Source organism: Catharus ustulatus, chromosome 22, assembly GCF_009819885.2.
Source record: "Catharus ustulatus isolate bCatUst1 chromosome 22, bCatUst1.pri.v2, whole genome shotgun sequence".
Taxonomy (NCBI): Eukaryota; Metazoa; Chordata; class Aves; order Passeriformes; family Turdidae; genus Catharus; species Catharus ustulatus.
The window spans coordinates 2,434,327-2,456,281 of NC_046242.1; the positions used below are offsets into that span (position 1 = coordinate 2,434,327).

Here is a 21,955-nt window from a genome sequence, read left to right on the forward strand (position 1 = left end):
CTGGATTTACAGCCAGCAGCAGAACTGGGCACGTGCCTGGAGCCCCTGTCCCTTCCCCACTGCAACAGGTAAGGAGGAAGGGATTTTAAATCTGGGAATTTAATTTTGGGATTTTAATTCTGGGATTTTAACTCTGAGGTTTTAACTTTGGGGTTTTAACTTTGGGATTTTAACTTTGGGATTTCAATTCTGGGATTTTAACTCTGGGAATTTAACTCTGGGATTTTAAATCTGGGATTTTAATTCTGGGATTTTAACTCTGGGAATTTAACTTTGGGGTTTTAACTCTGGGATTTTAACCCTGGGATTTTAACTCTGGGATTTTAACTCTGAGATTTTAACTCTGGGGTTTTAACTCTGGGATTTTAACTCTGGGGTTTTAACTCTGAGATTTTAACTCTGGGGTTTTAACTCTGGGATTTTAACTCTGGGGAATTTAACTTTGGGATTTTAACACTGGGTTTCTAACTCTGGGGTTTTAACTCTGGGGTTTTAACTCTGCTCCTACCCCAGCAATGCCCCAGCCCTCAGGGAATGACTTGGTTCTCATGCAAAACACAGAAATAACATCCCCTCACCTCTGGCAAGTAGCTAATTAGATTGTCCCAAAATCAGTTTTCATCCTATTAACAGCAAAAGAAGGGGAAGCAGGGATATAATAAATACAGGGAAAACATGAGCTGGAAAACTTAAAGGAGAGAAAGGGGGGAAAAGGAAAATAATTAAATATAAATTCTCTTCTCTTGCCAAGGAGCAAAAGCAACAGGCAAAGGAGTTGCAGTGTTGGGTGAGTTCTGAGCAATCAGTGACATGGAGGGGTTGAGCTTGTTCTGTTCATTCTTTTTGCTGCTTCTCTTCTCATCATACAGAGAGAACCATGGATAACACAGCTTCTCCCAGCTCCAAAAACAATCTCTGAAAATGGGCAAAAAAGGAGAAAAGTGACTTTTATCCTGTCTAGGACAGACCAAAGAGCCCCTTCCTGCTGGGATCTCTAATTACTCCTTTGGTTAAGTTTCAGTTTCTCAGGTACATGGGCCAGTCCTGATCATCACATTGATGTTAATAAAAAATCCAATTAATTCCCAAAGGACAGAGTATTCTCCTTCCACAGGTGCTGTATGAGCCTGCCTGACATCTAACCCAGTAATAAATAATATAAAAATCATTCCTTACTTGGCTCCACCACCATATTAAAACTTTTTTTGGAAATACTTTGTTCCTTTCTGTTGTTTCTGACTGTGGGTTGGGATCCTTGGTGGGGCAATGGTCCCTTGAGTTGGTTTTCCACAGCTGAACTCTTGTGTCCTTCCCAGTTTTCCTTTCCACAGATACTGCAGTGCCCCATTTCATGAATCATGCTTTCTTCTAATAAAACATTATTTCAGTCTGATGCCAAAGGCCAGATTTCCATAAAAGAGATTCAGAATGAGTAACAAGCACAGCAAAAATGATTTTTATTCTTCTGCATTTCCCTCCCTACTCTCATTTTTGGGGGTCAGTGACTCCTTAGAAGACCAGAGGCAGCAGAACTGATATTTTATATCTTTAGTGTTGTTTAAGAGCTGCCTTTTCTGCTGCTCCATCAGCTGGGTGTGAGCTGATAGAGCCAGTTTAGTTCTTTATTCAACAAAATCTCTCTTATTCCTCTGACCTTTCTGGCCAAGGCTCAGGACAGAGGAGCCCCAGGGAAAAAGACTTTTCCCCAAGGGAAATCTCTGCTTTTCCCTCTCTCATCCCACCTCCCCACCTCCACACAACAGGAAAGTGCTGGAGCCAAAATCTGGGACATTTCCAAGGCAGAGCAAAGCTGAGCCAGCAGCCCTGGCAGCAGGGCTGGAGCCTGGGATGAGGATTTGCTCCTGGCTGTGGAGAACCAGAGTGCAGCAGAGAGCACAGCAAACTCCAGCTTGTAAATTCACCCCACTTAACTCCAGGGATACACAGAGGAGTTGTTGGGTAGGACCCAGGAAACAACAACCCCTGTGCACACTGAGGGCTCCTCTGCTTTGGGTGCTGCTAAACTGGAAATATTTTCAGCTCCTCAGGGTACCAGGGATGCCTTTCATGTGCTGGTCCCATGCCCTGAGCAGGGAACAACTGGGAATTGCCAGAGTAAAGGGAGAGTAAAGGCTGTCCTCACTTTTCATTTAATAGGGTACATTCCTTCTTGTAATATTGCTGAAAGTCTCTCAAATGTGAGTGAAATAAAAACTGTTCTTTTACTTACTGCTAATAACAGCCAGTCATGCTGTCCTTGAGAGCCACATATAAAAACAGGCAAGAAATATTTTCAAATGGTAAAATAGTGCACTATAAATGAGACTTCTGGAGATGTTACCTAAATTAGCCTTGTTCAAATGCCTTTGTGATATTTAATCATAATCATAAAAGTCAGAGTGCTTTTGCCTTGCCATCAGAAACCAGCCTGATGTGTTTTGCTAGCCCCAGCTCCACACTGGCTGGGTGTCGTGGTGTATAATTTCATAGACACAAAGACACTTCACTACCACAGCTCTCATTATTAAACAATATATTTTAATTGTCACCACCTTTCTCATATAGACATGGGCCAAATCTGCCCTTATTGGCTTCAACTGAGCTCCACAAGGGATGAATTTGGCTCAATATATATAAAAATACAGCGAGTGGAGTAATAAAAAGAAATGTTTGGGTTTCTTTTTTTATAGCAGCCGGGTTTTTTTTGCCTGGCCAGTAAAATCCCCTGATAAAGGACTGAAGTGTTTAAGACTTCATATGCAGAATAGCCCATGGTGTTTAATTACAATAGCAAAGATGCCATGCTATAAAAGACTTTCTTACCTGGAGAAGGGATCCATGCTCTGCAATGAAGCTTAATTACCCAGGACATGCTGAGCTCTCCCCTCTGGCAATAACCTCTAACACCAATAACTCCACTGCTTCTTTTGACATCTGAATACTTGAATATTGGTAATTTTTGCTCTAATTCCCTTATTTGGGTTACAGCTTCCCAGTGGTTTGCTTCTGATGGAAGTATTGAGCATTAGAAGAGCTGAATTCCTGGGACATTCCTCTTCTTTTCTTCCACTTTTCCCGTGGAATTTTGCTCTCAGCTGCTCTGGCTCTCCTGCTCCCCCATCTCCTTCCCAGCAAACTTGGCTCCAGATGGAGATTTATGCATTTCCCCTCCTCTGATCCTTTCCTGCTCCACCAGCAAAGGTTTCAGCTTCATCCCAGGCCCAGAAGATGCAAATTTCTGCAGAATGAATTGACTTTAGACTTTAAAGGAAAAGCTTTACCTGGCTGCCAAGAGCTCCTGACTCATTGGTTTCACAGCTCTCACACACAAACAGGGCACAGCACAAATCCCCATCCAGCTGATATTATTGTGGAGAAACTGAATCTTTGTTATTTATTGAGTCAGATCAGATTTACAGCTCCCATTTCTGCCGAGCTTTTATTGATTCCTAAAGAGAAGATTCCATTTTTACCTGGGAAATGCTTTTTGTGGGCAGGGGAGGAAAGCTGTGCCTTGGGTCTGGAGCCAGGATTTAGAACCATCACCTGCATGATCCTCCTCATCCTCACTCCTGCATCCTCACTTTTGATGGAGCCAATTTCCTGAGTGCATGTGAGAGCCTGTGGCTGCAGCCTGGAACAATCCTACCTCAGTGCTTCCCTTCTGTTGTTGATCCTTTAATTTCCTCCAGCCGACTCCTGCAGGGGACTCACAGTTTTATGCTGCTCTTTTGGACTAATCATTTACAACTGACTTGAAAAAAAACCAACCAAATCCCTTCTCTGGTGCTACTGCTCCATGCAAGGGTCACTAATTGGGATGTACTTCCAGCCAAAAAGCAACACAGCTTTAACAGCAATTCACAGCAACCTGAAAATTCTGCCCAAAGCTTTCTAACCTGACCAGGGCTGCAGAATTTTACTCCAAAAATTTGGGTTGCAATGCATAAAAATCCTCTGCAGTGGAGGTTGTCACACTTGGAAAAGCCAGGTGAGCAGAAAGTCAGAGAAAATGGATTAATGGATGAAGATTTATTCTGAATGTTACACACAGGGCTCTGCTCATGGGCACAGCTCTGGGGATGCAAAACACAAAACTGAGAAGCATCTGCAATCCCAGATCTGGAAAAAAGGCTGGATTGGAAGTTTAAAAATGTGCCTTAGGGGGAACTGTTACCTAAGGACAAAACAGGAAATGAGATTAAATACAGAAGGGACATACATTCATTTCTCTGAATTATTGATGTTTGTGGTCTGTAAAAGGGAGATCAAAACAGAAATTTTATTATGTAAGAAAAGCAATATTCATTTAATAATATTCATTTAAAAATGTATTAAATTCCAACTTAAAGCTGAGAGTCTGATGCCCAACTCTTAGGCAAGAGCCACATTAATTTATTTGATCCTGTTAATATTTATTTCATTAATTTATTTGATCCTGTTAATTATGTAATCACAGATGCACATCCTTCCAAAGACATTTTTTAATAGTGCAGCTTTTCTGAGCTGTGCTGACAACAATTGTGACTTGAACACACAGACATGAATGATCATTTATTAGAATTCTTTTTGTATTTCCATACATTACAGTATGGAAATAATATGGATAAAATTCTTCTTGAAGAATTATTTTATTTCATGAAAGGATACATTTATACAACAGTTGGATGCATTTTTCACACTACAAACTATTGCTAAACCTTGAAATGAATAAAGCACATTACTTGAAGTGAAAGAAAAGCCCACAGCAGATTTTTAACGGGGTTTGCAGATTTTAAAATGGGGTTTGCAGCTATTCCTGGCTGTATCAGCCAGACTCACCCTAAAAATCAGCAAATCAAACCTTTCACATGCTCATGATAAAAACTTGAGATTCAATTAAAAAAATATTCTGGCATCCTAACCCAAGTGAATTCCAAGCTGCTTTAGGGACAGAAAGGAGAATTTAGGGGCAGAAAGGAGAATTTAAGGGACAGAAAGAAGATTTTAGGGGACAGAAAGGAGAATTTAGGAGCAGAAATGAGACTTTATGAGATAGAAAGGAGACTGTAGGGGCAGAAAGGAGAATTTAGGGGACAGAAAGGAGAATTTGGGGGACAGAAAGGAGACTTTAGGGACAGAAATGAGACTTTATGGAACAGAAAAGAGACTTTAGGAGCAGAAAGAAGAATTTAGGACAGAAAGGAAAATTTAGAGGACAGAAAGGAGACTTTAGGGGACAGAAACGAGAATGTAGGGGCAGAATGGAGAATTTAGGGGCAGAAAAGAGACTTTAGGTTCAGAAATGAGACTTTATGGAACAGAAAAGAGACTTTAGGTTCAGAAATGAGACTTCAGGGGCAGAAGGGAGGAGCTGCCAGGGCTGCAGGGTGGCTCAGGGGCTGCCTGTGCACGGCAGGACGAGCGCGGCCGATTTCTTTTCATTCCTGCTCTGATTGCAGCAGGAAAATCTCTGCATGGAGATCAGCACTGCTCTCAGGCATAAGATCCTAATTATTTGAAAGGCATTTGTTTTCATAGCTTTTTTTTTTTTTATGTGTCCAGGTCGATGGCATTTTAATGCCTTATTAAAAGGTTGTTTTACAGCAGCCCTCTGTTGGCTGCCGGTGCCCATGGCTGTGCTTTGTGCTGCAGGATTTCACCTTCCACAGAAAATATTTTCCAAATTCCCCTGTAAAAGTGGTGCATATTTCCTAAGACAAATAGTGGGAGGATTTGGACCTGCTCTAATTTGTCATTGGTGGGGGAGATGGGATGTGGGGGGGGGTGTCCCTGTGTTTGTGGTCTGCTCCAAAAGGGGGTTGTGTTCATGGAAGGATATTCTAGCCCATTTTTATTGGGTTTTTTGAGTTACATAAACAAATGGAAATGTTTTCATTTCTGGGTTTCTTTAATGCAGTTGAAATCACAGCAAGACAAAACATGCCAATGCTCCCCTACCATGTTTTCAGCCCAGCCATTGCCATGTGGGGTCTCTAAGTGCACAAGAAATTTAAAAATGAGGCAGTTCAAACTTGGAATTGATGAGAAGTTCTTACATTAAATTACTTTGAAGGGCCATGTAAGGTAAACAAGCATTTAAAAGTGAAAAGGGAGATAAAAACACATTCAGAAAATCCTAGGAAATATTTCCTTTAAACATAAGGTGAAGTCTTTGCTCTGTGGCAGTGAAAGGCAGAGCCCCCAGTGGGGCCAGAATTTGTACCCAGGTCCCTCCTTCCCATCCCTCACTCACAAATACTGTCCTGAACACCAGCTGGGTTGGGGTTGGCATTAAATAATTAAAAAGTCCTTTACTTATCTGTCTTATTAATCCTGATGAATACATGGCATGGCTCAGCAAAACTCTTCTAAGATAAAACAGAATCTGAACTGCCTGGTTTCAGTTCTGGAGGATTCTGCAGCAGCAAGCAATAATGAACAGATGAGGGAAGCAGCCAGACCTACAAAAGAAATAGGATTTTTAAAGGACTGTACTTAGGGGGAAAAAAAGGCTTTGCCTTTGTACATAAAGAGCTCTATTCATTAAAAGAAGTTTTTACAAATGTGGTTATTTCAAATAGTGGAAAAGTGTGAAATACACTTAAAATGAGTAAAATTTGTGGGTTTTCCTATGGGTTAAATATGTGCCATACTAATAAAGCTCTCCTCACACCTCTTCCTACCTCAGAGTTTTTGGCCTCATTCTGCAAGATGTTTTGGATTGAGGGAGCTCAGCACTTGCCTGGAATGGAGCAAGGATTTAAGGATCCTGAAGAAATGCTGTGAGCTGGGCCCAGAGCAGCCCCTGAGCCACAGGGTGAGCTCCAGGTGCCAGCACAGCTCCTGGGGAGGAGCAGAAATCAGAACAGACACCAAGGCACACAAATCAGAAACACCCAGGGAGCTCAAACCTTCCTCCAGGCAGCCCCAGCAGGGCAAGATTTCAACCAAAAACTGCCTCAGATCTGTGCAGGTGCTCAGACCTCACCACTGCAGAGTGCAAGCACCTCTCAAATATAAATATGAAAATATAAAAAGATAAAAATACAAAAATTATAAAATTATAAAAATATAAAATATTAAAATGAATATAAAATCAATATACTCATATAAATATACATATATAAAAATATACATTTAAACATATATATATACATATACTTATAAATATACATATAAATATCTATAAATACACACATATCTGTGGGGTCAGTGACTCAGGGACCCCAACACCAGGCACATCTCACTCCTGAGTGTATTTAATGCCACTGTGCTGCTTTCTGCACGAGGTTCTCCTTCCCATCCTGATTTTAAAGCATCCCTGGCATTTACAGTGTATAAAATCCACATGCACAATTCATCCATGAGAACCCAGCCCTGCCTCAGCTTTAAAATGAAACAAAGGTGTTAAATTCTGATTATTTCTAAGTATCTCATTGCCAAGCTTTTGTCCTTGCAGTTTTCTGCCACCAGTGGTGTGAGATATCAGAGTTTCACATAAATGTGGTTAAAGGCATTTCCCCCCAGCTCTGTAACTGCTGCACATGGCAGAGACACACCTGAAATGTAATGGGACTCCTGCAGGGTGGTTTGGGTACAGAAAAATAGAACATTTTGGAAAGCATGGCTTAGATACAAAAAATTAGGAGTTTAATCCCCTCAAATTTTCATAGCACTTGGTTTAATGTAGCAAGAAAATGATCAGTTCACATGCAAGGAATCATAATGATATTTTATACATGAATAGAGATAAAACCACAGATACAAAAAATTAGAAGTTTAATCCCCTCGAATTTTCATAACACTTGGTTTAATGTAGCAAGAAAATGATCAGTTCACATGCAAGGAACCATAATGATATTTTATACATGAATAGAGATAAAACCACATGGTGTTGTAACACCTTCACTAAGGTACAGATTTTCTTTGCTTCATCCAACAGCAGAGATGGAGAATTAACAGCAGAATAATCTCCCTGAGCACTAACACATGAATATATTTTAATTTATTGCTGTGTATTTATGTCAGGAGAGGCTGATGGAGGATAGAGGCACGAGTTTCCTGAGCACAGTTGTGGTGTTTAACAAAGAGAGCAGGAATCCCAGGGCAGGAGTTGATGTCTTCACCCACTGCTGCAGCTCCCTGTCCCCCAGGGAACATTTCCAGCAGGACACTTGGGTGACATTTTCCTGGATGGGACAATGCTGGGGGGAGCTGCTCTGTGGATTCTGTCTCACCCCACAGAATCCCAATTCCTGCTTTCCCCAGAGCCCCTGCAGCCTGCCAGGGCTTGGCCAAAGGAGCCACAGTGCAGCTTTCTCTGCATTTAACCACTGTCAGATGTTCTTTGAGCAGAATATGGATTTTTCTCCTGAGAACAGAACATTTTGTTGTAATAAGCCCCCCATCCCCTCCAGTGCTTTGATTGCTTCTGTCAGTGCTACCCCCAGGCCAGGAGTGTCAGCATCTGTGTCCAGCCTGGAAGGTGTTTGGAACATGGGGAGGTGAAAATGGGAGCAGTTACAAGAGGTTTTGTTAGAAACCATCTTTGAAAATGAGAAATCACACTGTGCCAGCCACTGAAATGATTTCCTTCTCACCAAAGTCACGCAGTGGTTTTACAATATTAACAAAGCCACAAAAAATCTGCCTGAAATAGTAGCAGTAATCCTTAAAAAAATCCTTAAAATAACCTTCACCTGAGTGGCACTGCCTGGGGAGGGCCCTGCCTCCTGTGTCCTTTGTCTGTGACACCATTCCCTGGCTGGCTGTGCACTCACAATTAATCACAATTAATCACAATTAATCACTTCTGCTTCCAGTGATCCCCTTGCCTTTGGAACTGACGTCAGCTGAGGACTTTCAGTGTTACAGAGCCTTTGTAAATACATCAGCTGACACCTCAGAGTTGTACTTGGTACCAAGACAGCATCTAGAGCTGCTGGGATCCAGGCAGGCTGGAGCTCCTTCCCATCCTCAAAGGCAGCAGGTGCTGGGCCAAAAGTCATCTCTGTAACACTGCAGCAGCCTTGTCCTGCTCTGCAAGTGTTCCCTCCCCTTTTTCCTGTAACTTGGCTCTGCAGGATCCACTCCAGCCACCATTTGACTTTAATCAGAACTGGGAGTGAGGTCCAAAAATCCTTGAGAGCTCATTTATCCATCCCAGTTCACTCCCTGGATGCCCAGTAGCACTTTCTGACAGAGGTGCTGGGAAGGGCTTGGTTTCCCTCAGAATCCAGCTGTGGTACACCACTGTGTGCAGCCTGTGTGTTTATTGGGTTCAGAGAACTGATTCTGAACTGGAAAAAACTGCAGGGAATCTAAAGAGCACCCTGGAACTGGGATTGTGGCACAGCTGTGGTGACTTCAGCCCTGTTCACACAAGCGCCAGCAGTGATGGCACCTCTAAATTCAGTGGAGGCTCTGTGGTTCCTGGAGGTATTTCCTGGATCTTCAGGACTTGGATTGACCTCTAAGCTGTTGTATTTTCAAAGTTTCAATTAGTTGTGAAAGCTGGAGCAAAGCCAGAGTAAGTACACACACTGCTGCAGGGAAATCACTTGAAATCTTGCTGCAGCTCTGCATTTCAAGGAATGTAAAATTTAAATTGTTTAGTGCAAGAGAAAAACCATCCTTTCCTTCAGATCCAGCAGCAAAAGTTTCTGCAAATGCTTGGCCCTTAAAATATCATTTCCACCACTTTACTTTGATGCTGCCACAAGCAGCTGCTGTAGTAGTTGCCTGCTGCTCTGGGAAAATCTCCTCACTCCAAATCAGTTATCTGCAAAGTCCATGCTTCATCTGAGCCACATAATTAAAGAAAATTTCCAGGGATTTCATTGGTAAGACAATACTTCCAGCTTGCATTACTCCATTACCAGCCATAATGATCTCCAAATCCTTCCATAGCCTATCCATCATTTCAGTTCCATTTCTTGCTCAGAGGATGACTTTTCTAAATCAATCTCCCCACCTTTGGAAAGCCCTATGTCTGCCAGCAGTCACTCTCCCTGCTTGAGCCCAATTTATTCTTTTCCAGCCCACCTTGTCCAATAAGTGCAGTCTGAGAAAGGGACTTTGTTCCATTCCTTTCCCAGATGCCAATATACATTCAGAAAGCAAACTGACCAAATCTGGAGATTTATCCTCATTCCTCTGGAGCTCAGCACTTTCAGCTTCATGTCCTCACATTCCCTGAACTGATTGAAGAACATTCCCCAGACATTTCTGAGGCTCTGTCCTGGCCAGCCTCACAACTGCTTTTATGGCCAATTTTTTCATAACTCTAATATTAAACTGAACTCCTTCCTTTATTTTTTTCACAGCTGCCAATTTTCCTTGTTTTACAAATGAAGATTATCACTTTTCCTAATTGCACAGTAAGGCCAGGGATCAGATTAGGATTGCCCCTTTTCATCATTCATTTTCCAAACAGGACTTGAGTTACAGGATTTGGCTGCCAGCAGCTCCAGTTTCTGCCCACCTTTGCAGTCATTCCTCAGGGCTGGGATTTGACAGGACCAGCCTTGCTTCTCCTGAAGCCCAGAGCTCAGATGGAGAGGGTTTGTTAGTTTTTAAATTGATCTGAAATATCCCATCAGAATTATTCTTAAATTCCAAATTACAAGTTTGGGTTTTCTCCTAATTTCTCATCTCACAGACATCACTGGTTGACAATCATTTGTTGCACTGTGGGCTTCAAATGTGACCTAAGATCCTTTGATTTGGTTCCAAAATGAATATTTTAGTTTATATCTTCATCTTTCCTCCTTCCTGCTGTTTTCTGGGAAGTTCTCTGGGTGATGGCACTCAGACTTTGTCAGCTCAGCCTTGGGGGTCTGGATCCAGCCTTCCCACCTGGCCTGGGAATTCTCTAAATGTCCCCAGAACTTTCTTTCTTTCTTTCTTATCACAGGTCTCAGTCCTTCCAGAAAGGGCTTCCAGATGTTGCAGATTCTTGTTGCAATTACATCTGGCCACCTTTGATTTCTGGGTGAGTCCTGCAGAAAACAAGGGACTTGAGGAAAAAAAAAAAAAAAAAAAAAAAAGAGAAAAAAGAAGCAACAACTTCTCAGATACTGGTGTTTAAAAACACTGTCTGGATGTTCTGAATTAATATTGTGTTAGAAGAAGCCAAATGGCAGTGTGCCAGGGCTCAACCCAAGGTGTATTTTTATGGCAAAGCTATAAACCCACAAAATAAGTGGTTCATAATGGAAATTCTGACACACTTTTAATATTGAGAGCAGAAATGTACTGCTTGTGGCAAGTCAGTATTTGACAGCTGCAGTACTCACCTGTCAGCTGCAGTGCCTGAACAATCCATCCTGGAGGGAAGATTCCTCCTTCAGCTCATCCTGCTCCAGCTTTGGGGGCTCCAGCCCTGCTCAGCCATCCATCCTGGAGCTTTCCAGAGCCCTTTTGGGGCTGATTCCAGGGAAAAGGAACAGCTGAGGTTCCCAGGGTTCTGCTGAGTGCTGGAGCTCAGCCTTGGCTGCAGCAGAGCAGCTTCCAGCAGCTGCAGGATGGGAAGTTTTGTGTCCCACTGCTCCCCCTGAGTGGCCACAGGGACACAACTGTGGGACTGAGATGTCAATCCAAACCAAAAATCATCCCTGGAAACTTGTTGGTACCGGAGCTATGGAGCAGTCCTGGAGAAAGGAGCAACCTTGAGCAATATTTAGGATATTCTGTCAGTTTATACAGGCAGAGAGATCACTGACAGGCTGTGGGAGTGATAATAACAGAAAATACTGGCCACAATGAGAAAGGAGTGAAATGAATGTCATAAGGCTGAAATGTCACAGAAATTAATACTATACCTAAGGCAGCTTAATTTGGGAAAAGACAAGGGGCAGTTTAATTCCCACAGCAATGTTCTAAGTGGTCTCCCATCAAGAAATCATTTACAACATATCAATATCTAAAGGGAAAGCAGGAGGCAGAACTGGATCTGTTCAATGGACAACATTCAATACACTGGTGTGTGCTGGCTCTGCATCTGATCTGAGATTTCCAAATATAATTCAGGGGGTTCTGGATGTTTTGCCATCCCAAACATCTTGACTTGCAGTCATGTTCTTCAGGAAAAGCCAGAAAGGAAGGAGTGAATGTTTGCTTGCCAGAATGGAAGCAGAGACCTGTGTACACACATTTATATACACAGCTTGAACTTATTTCATACTGCACACAGCAGTTGCAGAGAAAAGAGGCAAAGTGAAGGAAATCTAAACAGCTGACAAATAAACACAGGGTGATGGATTCAACTCCCCAAGCAGCATGAATGTCTTCTATGCTATAAATTCTGCTCCTCCTAATGCACAGATTAACTACAGCAGGAAAAAAACAATGCAGAAGCTTTCTTAAAATGAAGAGAAAATGAAAACCAAATCATACATTACTTAAAAATAATCAGTCTTGAGATGAATTAAAACATTTGTGACTCTAAAGCAGAATTCATACCTTAATTTCCAGCATCTTCAATTAACACCCCTAGGAAATTTAACACAGTTAAATTAATGTTCTGGAGGGTGAACTGGATCCAGGGAAGCAGAGCCTGGGGCACACCAATGCTTACAGACTTTAGGAGACTCCAAGAGCTTAAAGACATCAGCAATTCTTACTTGCATTTGAGGATATTACTCACAAATCTACACTGGATTAGCTTGGTAGATTCAGAGGGCATTTATAGCATGCCTAGAAATTAAATCAAAGCTTAAAAAAGCCCTTGTTGTGACAAATCACAAGCAGCCTGCTGGACTCAGGTGGAAAATGCTCCTTGGTTCTCCACAGAACTCCCTGGAAAAACCAAACACTGCTGTGATGGTTGAAGGCAGGACTGAAACTCCACTGAAACTCTGACTGAAAACCACTCCAGCTCCAAAAGAACCCGTGGGACACAGGGCAAGGATGGGATGGAGATGGAGAGGCAGCACACAAAGGAGTTGTAACAAAGGTACCAGCAGACTCCTCAGGAATTTGGCAATTAGAGCCTTTCAAAGGGCTGCAAAAGAAACCCAATGCTTGGAAAAGTTTTTATTTGCAGGCTGGACACGAAGAGGGCTGAGCTAAACCTGGCTAAGGCCAGCCTGGCAGAGCAGGAACCTCTCCTGGGCTCTGCCTTTGGAAATGCAGCTGCTCCTCCTTGCATTAGGAGATCCAAAACCTCTCCTTTATCATTTCCATGTTGGTTTAAAACATGGCACAAAGCTCACTCACCTGATGGATCTCCAGTGTCTGTGGATCTACACACCTTTAGATTAATTGTTTTAGTGGCTGCTTTATGAAAAAAGGTGAATGAGGGTGATTTTCATATTTTCTTCTTCTGATGACTTCTGTCATCAACAGAACCAGAGGATCCTGCCCTAATCCTGTGTCTTCTTTACAAGTGGTGCCTTTTGTACTTTGGATATTTCCTTTTGGGTGCTCCAAGCTAGAAATGAACATTTATTCTTAACCTATAAAATCAGCTCTGGTGAGCTGAGAACACCATCAAAATACCTGGGACAAGAGCTGCAGAGTTTACTTTGATTTTTCTGAGATCAGGCTTTGCTTTATGATTAGTTTCATACATTTCTTGGTGATTCCTTAGGTTCATTTTTAGATATAAATTAATATGAGTTGAATCTCCATTTGGATGCTGTTGGAAAGGAGCCCCAACGTGGGTGCAAGCCCAGCTGTGCCTTGCAAAGGAGGAAAGGGAAGGGGATTGACAGCAGCTCTTGTTGCTCCCCAGCCCAGCTCTGCAGATCTCCAAGAGCCACAGTGCTTTCCTTGGAGCAGCTCCCCTCCTTTTATTAGCTCCTAGCTGCTTTTCTGGGGAAGAAAATCAATGGAAACTGGATTTCTCAAAATATTTGTTTTGGTGTAAAACAAAGATAGCCCAAGAAAAAGTACTTCAGGCAGAAATCTCATGACTGAAAAATTAGACTGGTAAGATTTTAAGACCAAGTTAAAAGTTATGGGTTTTCTTGGGTTTACTTTCTTTGGAAGCAACAGAAACCTGCAAACTCTTTTTTGGTACAACAATGCTCAGGACCCTTGAGGGTCTCAGTATCAACTTCTGGCTTGATTTAAATCAGGAAAATTTTCATAAATAATTTTAATTATTAGATTTAAATACTTTAGATTTCAAGACAGATACACCACATCCACCCCTGAGCTGTAAAAGGTTTAACAACTCAGACCCCTACAGTCCAAGCAGCAGAAGAGCTCCAATATTCCCTCTATGGCATGGGAGCAGGATATGGAAAGTTGGAAGGTCAATGGAAAAAAAACTCTGTGCCATAGGAACTCCATTTTGTTCCTTTGTGAAATCACCAGGGGAAAATAAAGGATGGAGCCATGAGCACAAACACAGCCCTGAGCAGGGGGTGCAGCAGGCAGGGAGCTGCTGGGAGTTTGGGAATTCTGCTCTGTGCAGAATTTACCTGGGCATTGCTCAGGGGGCAGATCCAGAACATGACCCAGAGTGTGGAGGGAGCTGAGAAAGCCCAAAACCCCCTGAACCAGAGCTGGGTGTGCTCTGTGCCAGGGCTGGGTGTGCTCTGTGCCAGGGCTGGGTGTGCTCTGAGCCTGCCTGTACCAGAGCAGGGTGTGCTCTGAGCCTGTACCAGGGCTGGGCGTGCTCTGAGCCTGTACCAGGGCTGGGTGTGCTCTGTGCCAGGGCTGGGTGTGCTCTGAGCCTGCCTGTACCAGGGCTGGGCGTGCTCTGTGCCTGCCTGTACCAGGGCTGGGCGTGCTCTGTGCCTGCCTGTACCAGGGCTGGGTGTGCTCTGTGCCAGAGCTGGGTGTATTCTGAGTCCTGCCTGTGCTCTGAACCTGCCTGTACCAGGGCTGGGTGTGCTCTGAGCCTGCCTGTACCAGAGCTGGGTGTGCTCTGAGCTCTGCCTGTACCAGAGCTGGGTGTGCTCTGAGCTCTGCCTGTACCAGAGCTGGGTGTGCTCTGAGCTCTGCCTGTACCAGAGCTGGGTGTGCTCTGAGCCTGCCTGTACCAGGGCTGGGTGTGCTCTGAGCCCTGGGTGTGCTCTGAGCCCTGGGTGTGCTCTGAGCCTGCTTGTGCCAGATCTGGGTGTGCTCTGAGCCTGCCTGTACCAGGGCTGGGTGTGCTCTGAGCCTGCCTGTACCAGGGCTGGGTGTGCTCTGAGCCTGCCTGTACCAGGGCTGGGTGTGCTCTGAGCCTGCCTGTACCAGGGCTGGGTGTGCTCTGAACCTGCCTGTACCAGGGCTGGGTGTGCTCTGTGTGCCAGAGCTGGGTGTGCTCTGAGCCCTGGGTGTGCTCCCTGCCTGTACCAGATCTGGGTGTGCTCTGAGCCTGCCTGTGCCAGGGCTGGGTGTGCTCTGAGCTCTGCCTGTACCAGGGCTGGGTGTATTCTGAGCCCTGGGTGTGCTCTGAGCCTGCCTGTACCAGATCTGGGTGTGCTCTGAACCCTGGGTGTGCTCTGAGCCTGCCTGTACCAGATCTGGGTGTGCTCTGAGCCCTGGATGTGCTCTGAGCCTGCCTGTACCAGAGCTGGGTGTGCTCTGAGCCCTGCCTGTGCCAGATCTGGGTGTGCTCCCTGCCTGTACCAGGGCTGGATCCTGATGTGGCTCTGCAGGACCAAACCCCAACCCAGCCTGGGGGACGAGGTCACCCTGCCCAAATCACAAATGAGCCCCTCATTCCCTGTGTGCAGCCCAGGGAAGGAGCCCCAACATCCCCACTATGAGCACCTGGCTGCCCAAAACACGGGAGGTCCTTTGCTCAGAGCACAGGACAAGCCCAGGAAAAATTGTGAAAATAAATACTTCAAAACTTGGCTCTCTTTCTTCACCTCCACATAAAGGAACAGTTCAATCCATAACCTGACTTTCAGACTAACTTTTATAAATTATTTCTCCTCTGTAAGAATTAAGCAGCATTTCTTTGATCTTTGTGTATGAAATAGTTCAACTTTCAGGGTAATCACAGTCAATGTCCACTCTCATTTTAAAGTATAATTTGTGGCTTCAGTATTTACAATGTTATTTTGATGAAACAGAAAAAAAATATCATTCATTCAACATTGTTTATGTCTGGTTTGAAGTCCCAGATGTTACAAATTGAAGCTCAGATATTCAGATTTTTTGCATTTTTTTGAATTTTAAGCTGTGCCTGTATGGGACAAAGTTTTTGCCTTCCCAAGGTTCCTTCTCTGATTTTCATTTGGTTTCTACCTGACAGCAGAAGCCAGAAATTGGCAAAAAGTAAATTCTGCCTCATATTAAGGATTCTTTTGCTTTCCCAGTAACATTATCCTGTAAGTCTATACAGTATAAACCACATAGCAAAGGAATATTTATACAGGAATTATTTCCATACAAAAAGGAACTGGTTTTTCCTATCAGTGTAATATTATTGTACCACATACATGGGGCTGTCTGAAAAGGTGAAATCTGGGGTACAAGGTGGGAGAAACCACTTGGAGCATGGATTGATGGAAAATAAAGAGCTGGAGGAGGTTCATGGACTCTAACACAAAGCACAGCAACAATTTAAACAAGGATAAATACAAATAAAAGTTTATATTGACAGGAATATTCCCTCATATAACACATGCCATTTTATATGTAGCAATAATTAGAAATAATAATAATTGGTTCAACTCTAAATAATGGGAGCACCTACAACATTTTCATCTTTTCCTGTCTTATTTGGGATTGTTTTTATAAGATTGGATAAATTGTCCTTCCTTTATTTCTCTTAGGAAGAAGAGCTCAGTTTGAAAGGATAAGCTTTGCAAACAAGGACTGGCCAAGGAGAGAGCAGTGCCTGTTTTGGGAAGGACTTCACTGCATCCCCTCCAAAATAAAACTATGAGAAAATAGAGAATTCCTCCAGGTACAAAGCAGGGTTTTATTTGAACAGCCAGAAATGCAGGAGGACATCTCCAGAGCTCTGAGGCCACAGGAGAATGAATTTTCCCAAGAGGCACCAACACAATTAGAAATAGGTGACAAAAATCAAGCCAATTAAATGCCTCTAAATGCAGCATCCCTGCCCCTGCCCATCTGGAATGTGTTGTGGGGATGCTCAGAGCTGCTCCCAGCTCAGCCCTCCCCATTTCACACCGTGGAAGGGCTCTTGAATTTATGGGCTTGGGCAAAACCTAAATATTTGTGCACTTACTGAGGTAACTGTATTATCAGCCTCTCATTTGTAGATTTATAGAAATCTTACCAAAATACAGAAATTATAAATATTGAAAGTAGTTTTTCTCCTACATACTCCACTGGCTGAGCACCTTAACAAGCCTGGCCAAGGAGAGAGCAGTGCCTGTTTTGGGAAGGACTTCACTGCATCCCCTCCAAAATAAAGCTATGAGAAAATAGAGAATTCCTTCAGGTACAAAGCAGGGTTTTATTTGCAGCAGCATTCATCTCATCCTTTGTGAACAGCCAGAAATGCAGGAGGACATCTCCAGAGCTCTGAGGCCACACGAGAATTGATTTTCCCAAGAGACACCAACAAAATTAGAAATAGGTGACAAAAACCAAGCCAATTAAATGCTTCTAAATGCAGCATCCCTGCCCCTGCCCATCTGGAATGTGTTGTGGGGATGCTCAGAGCTGCTCCCAGCTCAGCCCTCCCCATTTCACACCGTGGAAGGGCTCTGGCAGCGCGGGGCCGGGCTGGCTGCATTTCCCAGGGATGCTCTAATGTGTCAGACTTGTAAAATTGCTCTTAGTGCTGCAGCTCCATTTAGAGAAGGACGGAAACTCACTTTAAATACTTAAGGCTTTAATATCTAGTCCATTACTCTGCAGAAAGGTCTTGTAAAGAGTCAATTATGGGATCCTTCTGATTCGATCCACATGCAAGGGAAATCCGCTCCTTTGCCTTTAAACCTCGGCACTAAGTGTCCTGTTTAAATAATTAGTGACACTTTTTCTTTGATCAAATTGATTCACATTGTTATTCTTTTATGTTAATTTAAAGCTTAATCCATGTAAAATCCAAGGCAGATCTTAATCCATCATTCAGAGGGCTTTTACAAAAAGGCACCGTGGTGAGATTGTCCAGAAAACACGACAGGTTAAAGACAGTAGTGAAGCAAATTGAAATAAAATGGTGAAATGCCCTTTTTTCTTCTTTTTTTTGGCCTTCTAAAAACCTGTGAATGACCAACCCAGTTAATAGCAGTAGCAGGGTAACAGTTTGGAAATAATTGTGAGTGGAGACACAAAGCTGGCAGCTGCTCTAGCACAAACCCCATTCTCATGTTTAATAATGGAGCCAAAATCTGGGCGTCTCCTGCTATTAAAAATGTGTTAATAATGGAAAATATTTTAAAATAAACTGCAGTGACTTTTACTTATATTCTTGTTTTCTCCTCAAAGCTTAGTTGCCCAGGTTACAGGGAAGTCACCAGCAACAAAGTTGGAATGGTTTTCAGACAGCTTGTTAAGGTGCTCAGCCAGTGGAGTATGTAGGAGAAAAACCACCTTCAATATTTATAATTTCTATATTTTGGTAAGATTTCTATAAATCTACAAATGAGAGGCTGATAATACAGTTACCTCAATAAGTGCACAAATATTAAAGTTTTGCCCAAGCCCATAAATTCAAGAGGCCTTGCCAACTCTTTACTTGCTGTACACATTCAAATAATCAAAATTAGTATCTCAAAGTTGAGGTGAAAATTCATTACAATCATACTGGAAAGTGACCTGATAATTTCTGGGTATCAGTTGTATTCTAACCATAACATTTCAGATGTTTTTGTGTTTTCTGATAATGATTAAAGAGTTGTGTTTCTAGACAGCAGCACTGCTGCTAAATGATAGATGAGGCACAAGAAATACTTGGCTAAAATACTGCTGGATGTGTCTTCAAAAGAATCCACAGAGGATTTAAACCCTCCAAGTGTCTTTCTAAAATATTGCTGCAACACTGCAGAGGAAATAACAACAGAAAATATTCCACAGTAATAATAATAATAATAAAAACAAAAAAAAATCAAGGCAAACAAGATGTCTGTTTTGTTTATCTCCATGACAAAATCATTGAGCAAAATGATTTTCTGGAGTGACTAATCGAAGGTAATTGCTGCTAAATTCCCACTTGGGGATGAACAGCTGGGTCTGGAGGACCTCTGCTGTCCAGGGAATGCACAGCCACCCTCCCAACAGCAGCCCTGCTCAGCAGCCTTGGGGAACAGCAATTCCTCTGGCTGTACAAACCTCTGAAATTCTCAAAAATAGTTCATTTAGCTTCATAAACTCAGCATTTCTGTAAAAGAGTGGCTCAGCCATCTATGATTTATAAAGTTAGAGACTCTGTGAGAATTTCTATAGGAATATTTTGATTCACCTGCTTAAATTTGTACAGTGGTGATGAAACTTGGGGATTTGTGGATATTTTCCTTACCCAGTTTCAAATAGAGTGGAGTGAAAAGAAATGAGCAGGTGACACTGGGGACACCAAAGCACTGAAGAGCCAGTGTGATCACAGCAGACACAGTAGCTCCAGCCTGGAGAACAAAGTGGAGAAAAAACATTCCCTGGGTTCCTTCTGCACAGGAACAATCTCCATCCTCTGGGAGAAATCCAAACACACAGGAGCTGGAGACAATGGGATGAGCCCCAGGGCAATCAAATGGCACCAAACCATTTGGTTTGGGATTTTTGGGATCCATCCCCCTCTGACTGAATGGCAAAGACTCAAGTCCCTCTTAGGTGCAGGAGAAATACAAAAGTTATGGCTACAAATGTCAATGAGAAAAGAATGCCTTGCTACTAAAGCAAGGAGGCATTTTAGGGAGCATGAGAAAGGTGAGGATTTGATTCTGCTCCTTAAGCCTGGGAGAGATTCCCCTGTGTGTAACATGTTGAACCCTGGCCATGCAGAGTTCACACAATCACAGACTTACAAAAGCAGCTGGGGTACAGTCTAATCTTGGTTAAGCTACTAATTTTCCTTTATTAAGGAATAGATTTGATTTTTCAGGAAAAATGCCACGTGAAGGGAGGCTGCCCAAGGCACTGCCCTGTCCCCTCCCTCAGTGTCCTGCCCTTGACAAGTCTTCTCCTTTTAGAGGCATTAAATCTTGGCAACATCCACCGCAGTTCCCACTTAAGCTGAAGTAAGTACATGTACAGAAGGGCTCTGTCAACATATCTGGAAAGATGTTTGGATTAACTAACAAAACCTATTTCAAATCTCAGATAATAAAATGTCCTCCTAAATCCTAATTGCAACTTTCATCTTGTGTCTTAGGGCTGGCAGCAGCTGATGTGCCGATACAGATCAAGTGTTTAGTTTGATAAATGCGGCTTACGGGGCTCGGGGTATTGCTGACTGACAGAGTGGCTGAATAGGATCCAGCCTCCTAAAGGTGATTATCTGCCTAAAGAAGGAAGAAGATGAGCACAGGACAACCTTGTTTGTCATTTTGTGCACTTAATCAGACAAAGCTCATAATGCTAAGAGCTTCTCTATACTATCAAAAATAAAACACAAGCGGCTTTTAAATAAATTACACCACCATTTTCCAGAGGGGGAAATCCATAAGCATGCCTTGCAGAATTATCTTTTAGTTGCTGTTTTCCAGCAGAAGAACTTGGAGCTGGAACATTAAATCATATTCCCAGAGACTTTTCCTTACACTGCTGAGGTTGGAGTGGGTTACAGCCAAATCTCACTACAAAAAGCAGATTTTTTTTTTTTGTTTTAAACAAGATATCCAGGTAGAGTCACTAGTCAGAACAAAATCTGTCCTTCAGGTGAAATTGCTGTCTAAAAGAAATAGAAATATAGTGTTACTTCCAGGAAAACACCCACCCACTAATTTCTGTACTGAGATAACACCAGGGGTGTGTGGGCATTGCTTTGGTTTTGAGTCTGAACAAAAATCATAATAATAAATAAAATAATAAAAGCAATAAAGAATAAAGCAATTTCAGTGTAATCTGGCAGAGTGGGGCATTTCTCACTTATGGATTTAATTTACACAGCATTGTGTTTAAAGGAGCTCAGTGAGCAGTGTCCTGTTACCCCTTCCTTTCAGTTTGTTTTATATGACAAAGAAAAGAACAATTCATTTTCATGAAGCTCTCTTGACTTTCAAAAGGGAAAATCTGAGAAGGGAAAAAAAGAAAATTTATTCCACAGCCCTATCAACAATTTCTGTATGGTAAAATATCTGTGATATTTACTTCACATTTCTTTAACAAAGAAATTAAATTCAATTTAGTTAAGTACTACTATAAACACAAACATGATATTAAAAGCAGACTTATCCAAACTACATACAAATAAACAGCATTTTCAGTGGGGAGTTCTCCATTTAAATGACAAAGCAAAACCTCCAAACTGAAGAAGCAATAAAGGTACCTAAGGAACACAACTTTAACACTAGTGTTTGATAAAATCACAGAAATCAAAATCTCCATTGAACTGCATTCAATCCAGAAAAAATGATATATTTGGGATTGCCAATAATTTGTTACTGGCAGCTGATGGAAACTAATGTTATTCTGAATTTTATCACAATGTGACAGCAATTCAATTCTTATTTTCATATTGAGATACACAGTCTGCACTTGTATACAGCAAATATCTGTAATTATAAATATACTTCACACAGCCAATATTTAAGCTAAATTCTGAAGTGCAGAGTGTTTTCTATAAAGGATGTGAGCAGGCTCAGTGACAGCAGCACTCAGTGCTGACACCAAGAATTTCCCTTTTTGGTCATTAACTGATATCACAATAAACATATTTCAGCTCCCAATCACAACATTTCCCAACTAATTATTTCCAGTATCACTTATTCCTAATCATTTCACAGCTGAAAGATTTTGATTCTCCACTCTGTCACCCCAAACAATTCCAAGTGTCCTGTGATCACACCCAACCCTCCTCTTGTAATGGCATTTGTCCTACTTTGAACATTACCAAACTGTTTTCTCTAATCCTTTAGGAAACACCATAATGAGGCTCATCTAAGGCAAA

General features: G+C 42.4%; 1 protein-coding gene across 1 annotated transcript in view; it reads right to left on the reverse strand.

Annotated features, from left to right (window-relative positions):
* BRIP1 (BRCA1 interacting helicase 1) overlaps nt 1-21,955 on the reverse strand; it is a 100,029-nt gene that overhangs the window by 4,528 nt on the left and 73,546 nt on the right. The window contains exon 23 of the mRNA XM_033078198.1: nt 579-6,443. Coding sequence (XP_032934089.1) covers nt 6,351-6,443 — 93 coding nt within the window. The 3' untranslated portion in view covers nt 579-6,350. The remainder of the gene's footprint in view (nt 1-578; nt 6,444-21,955) is intronic.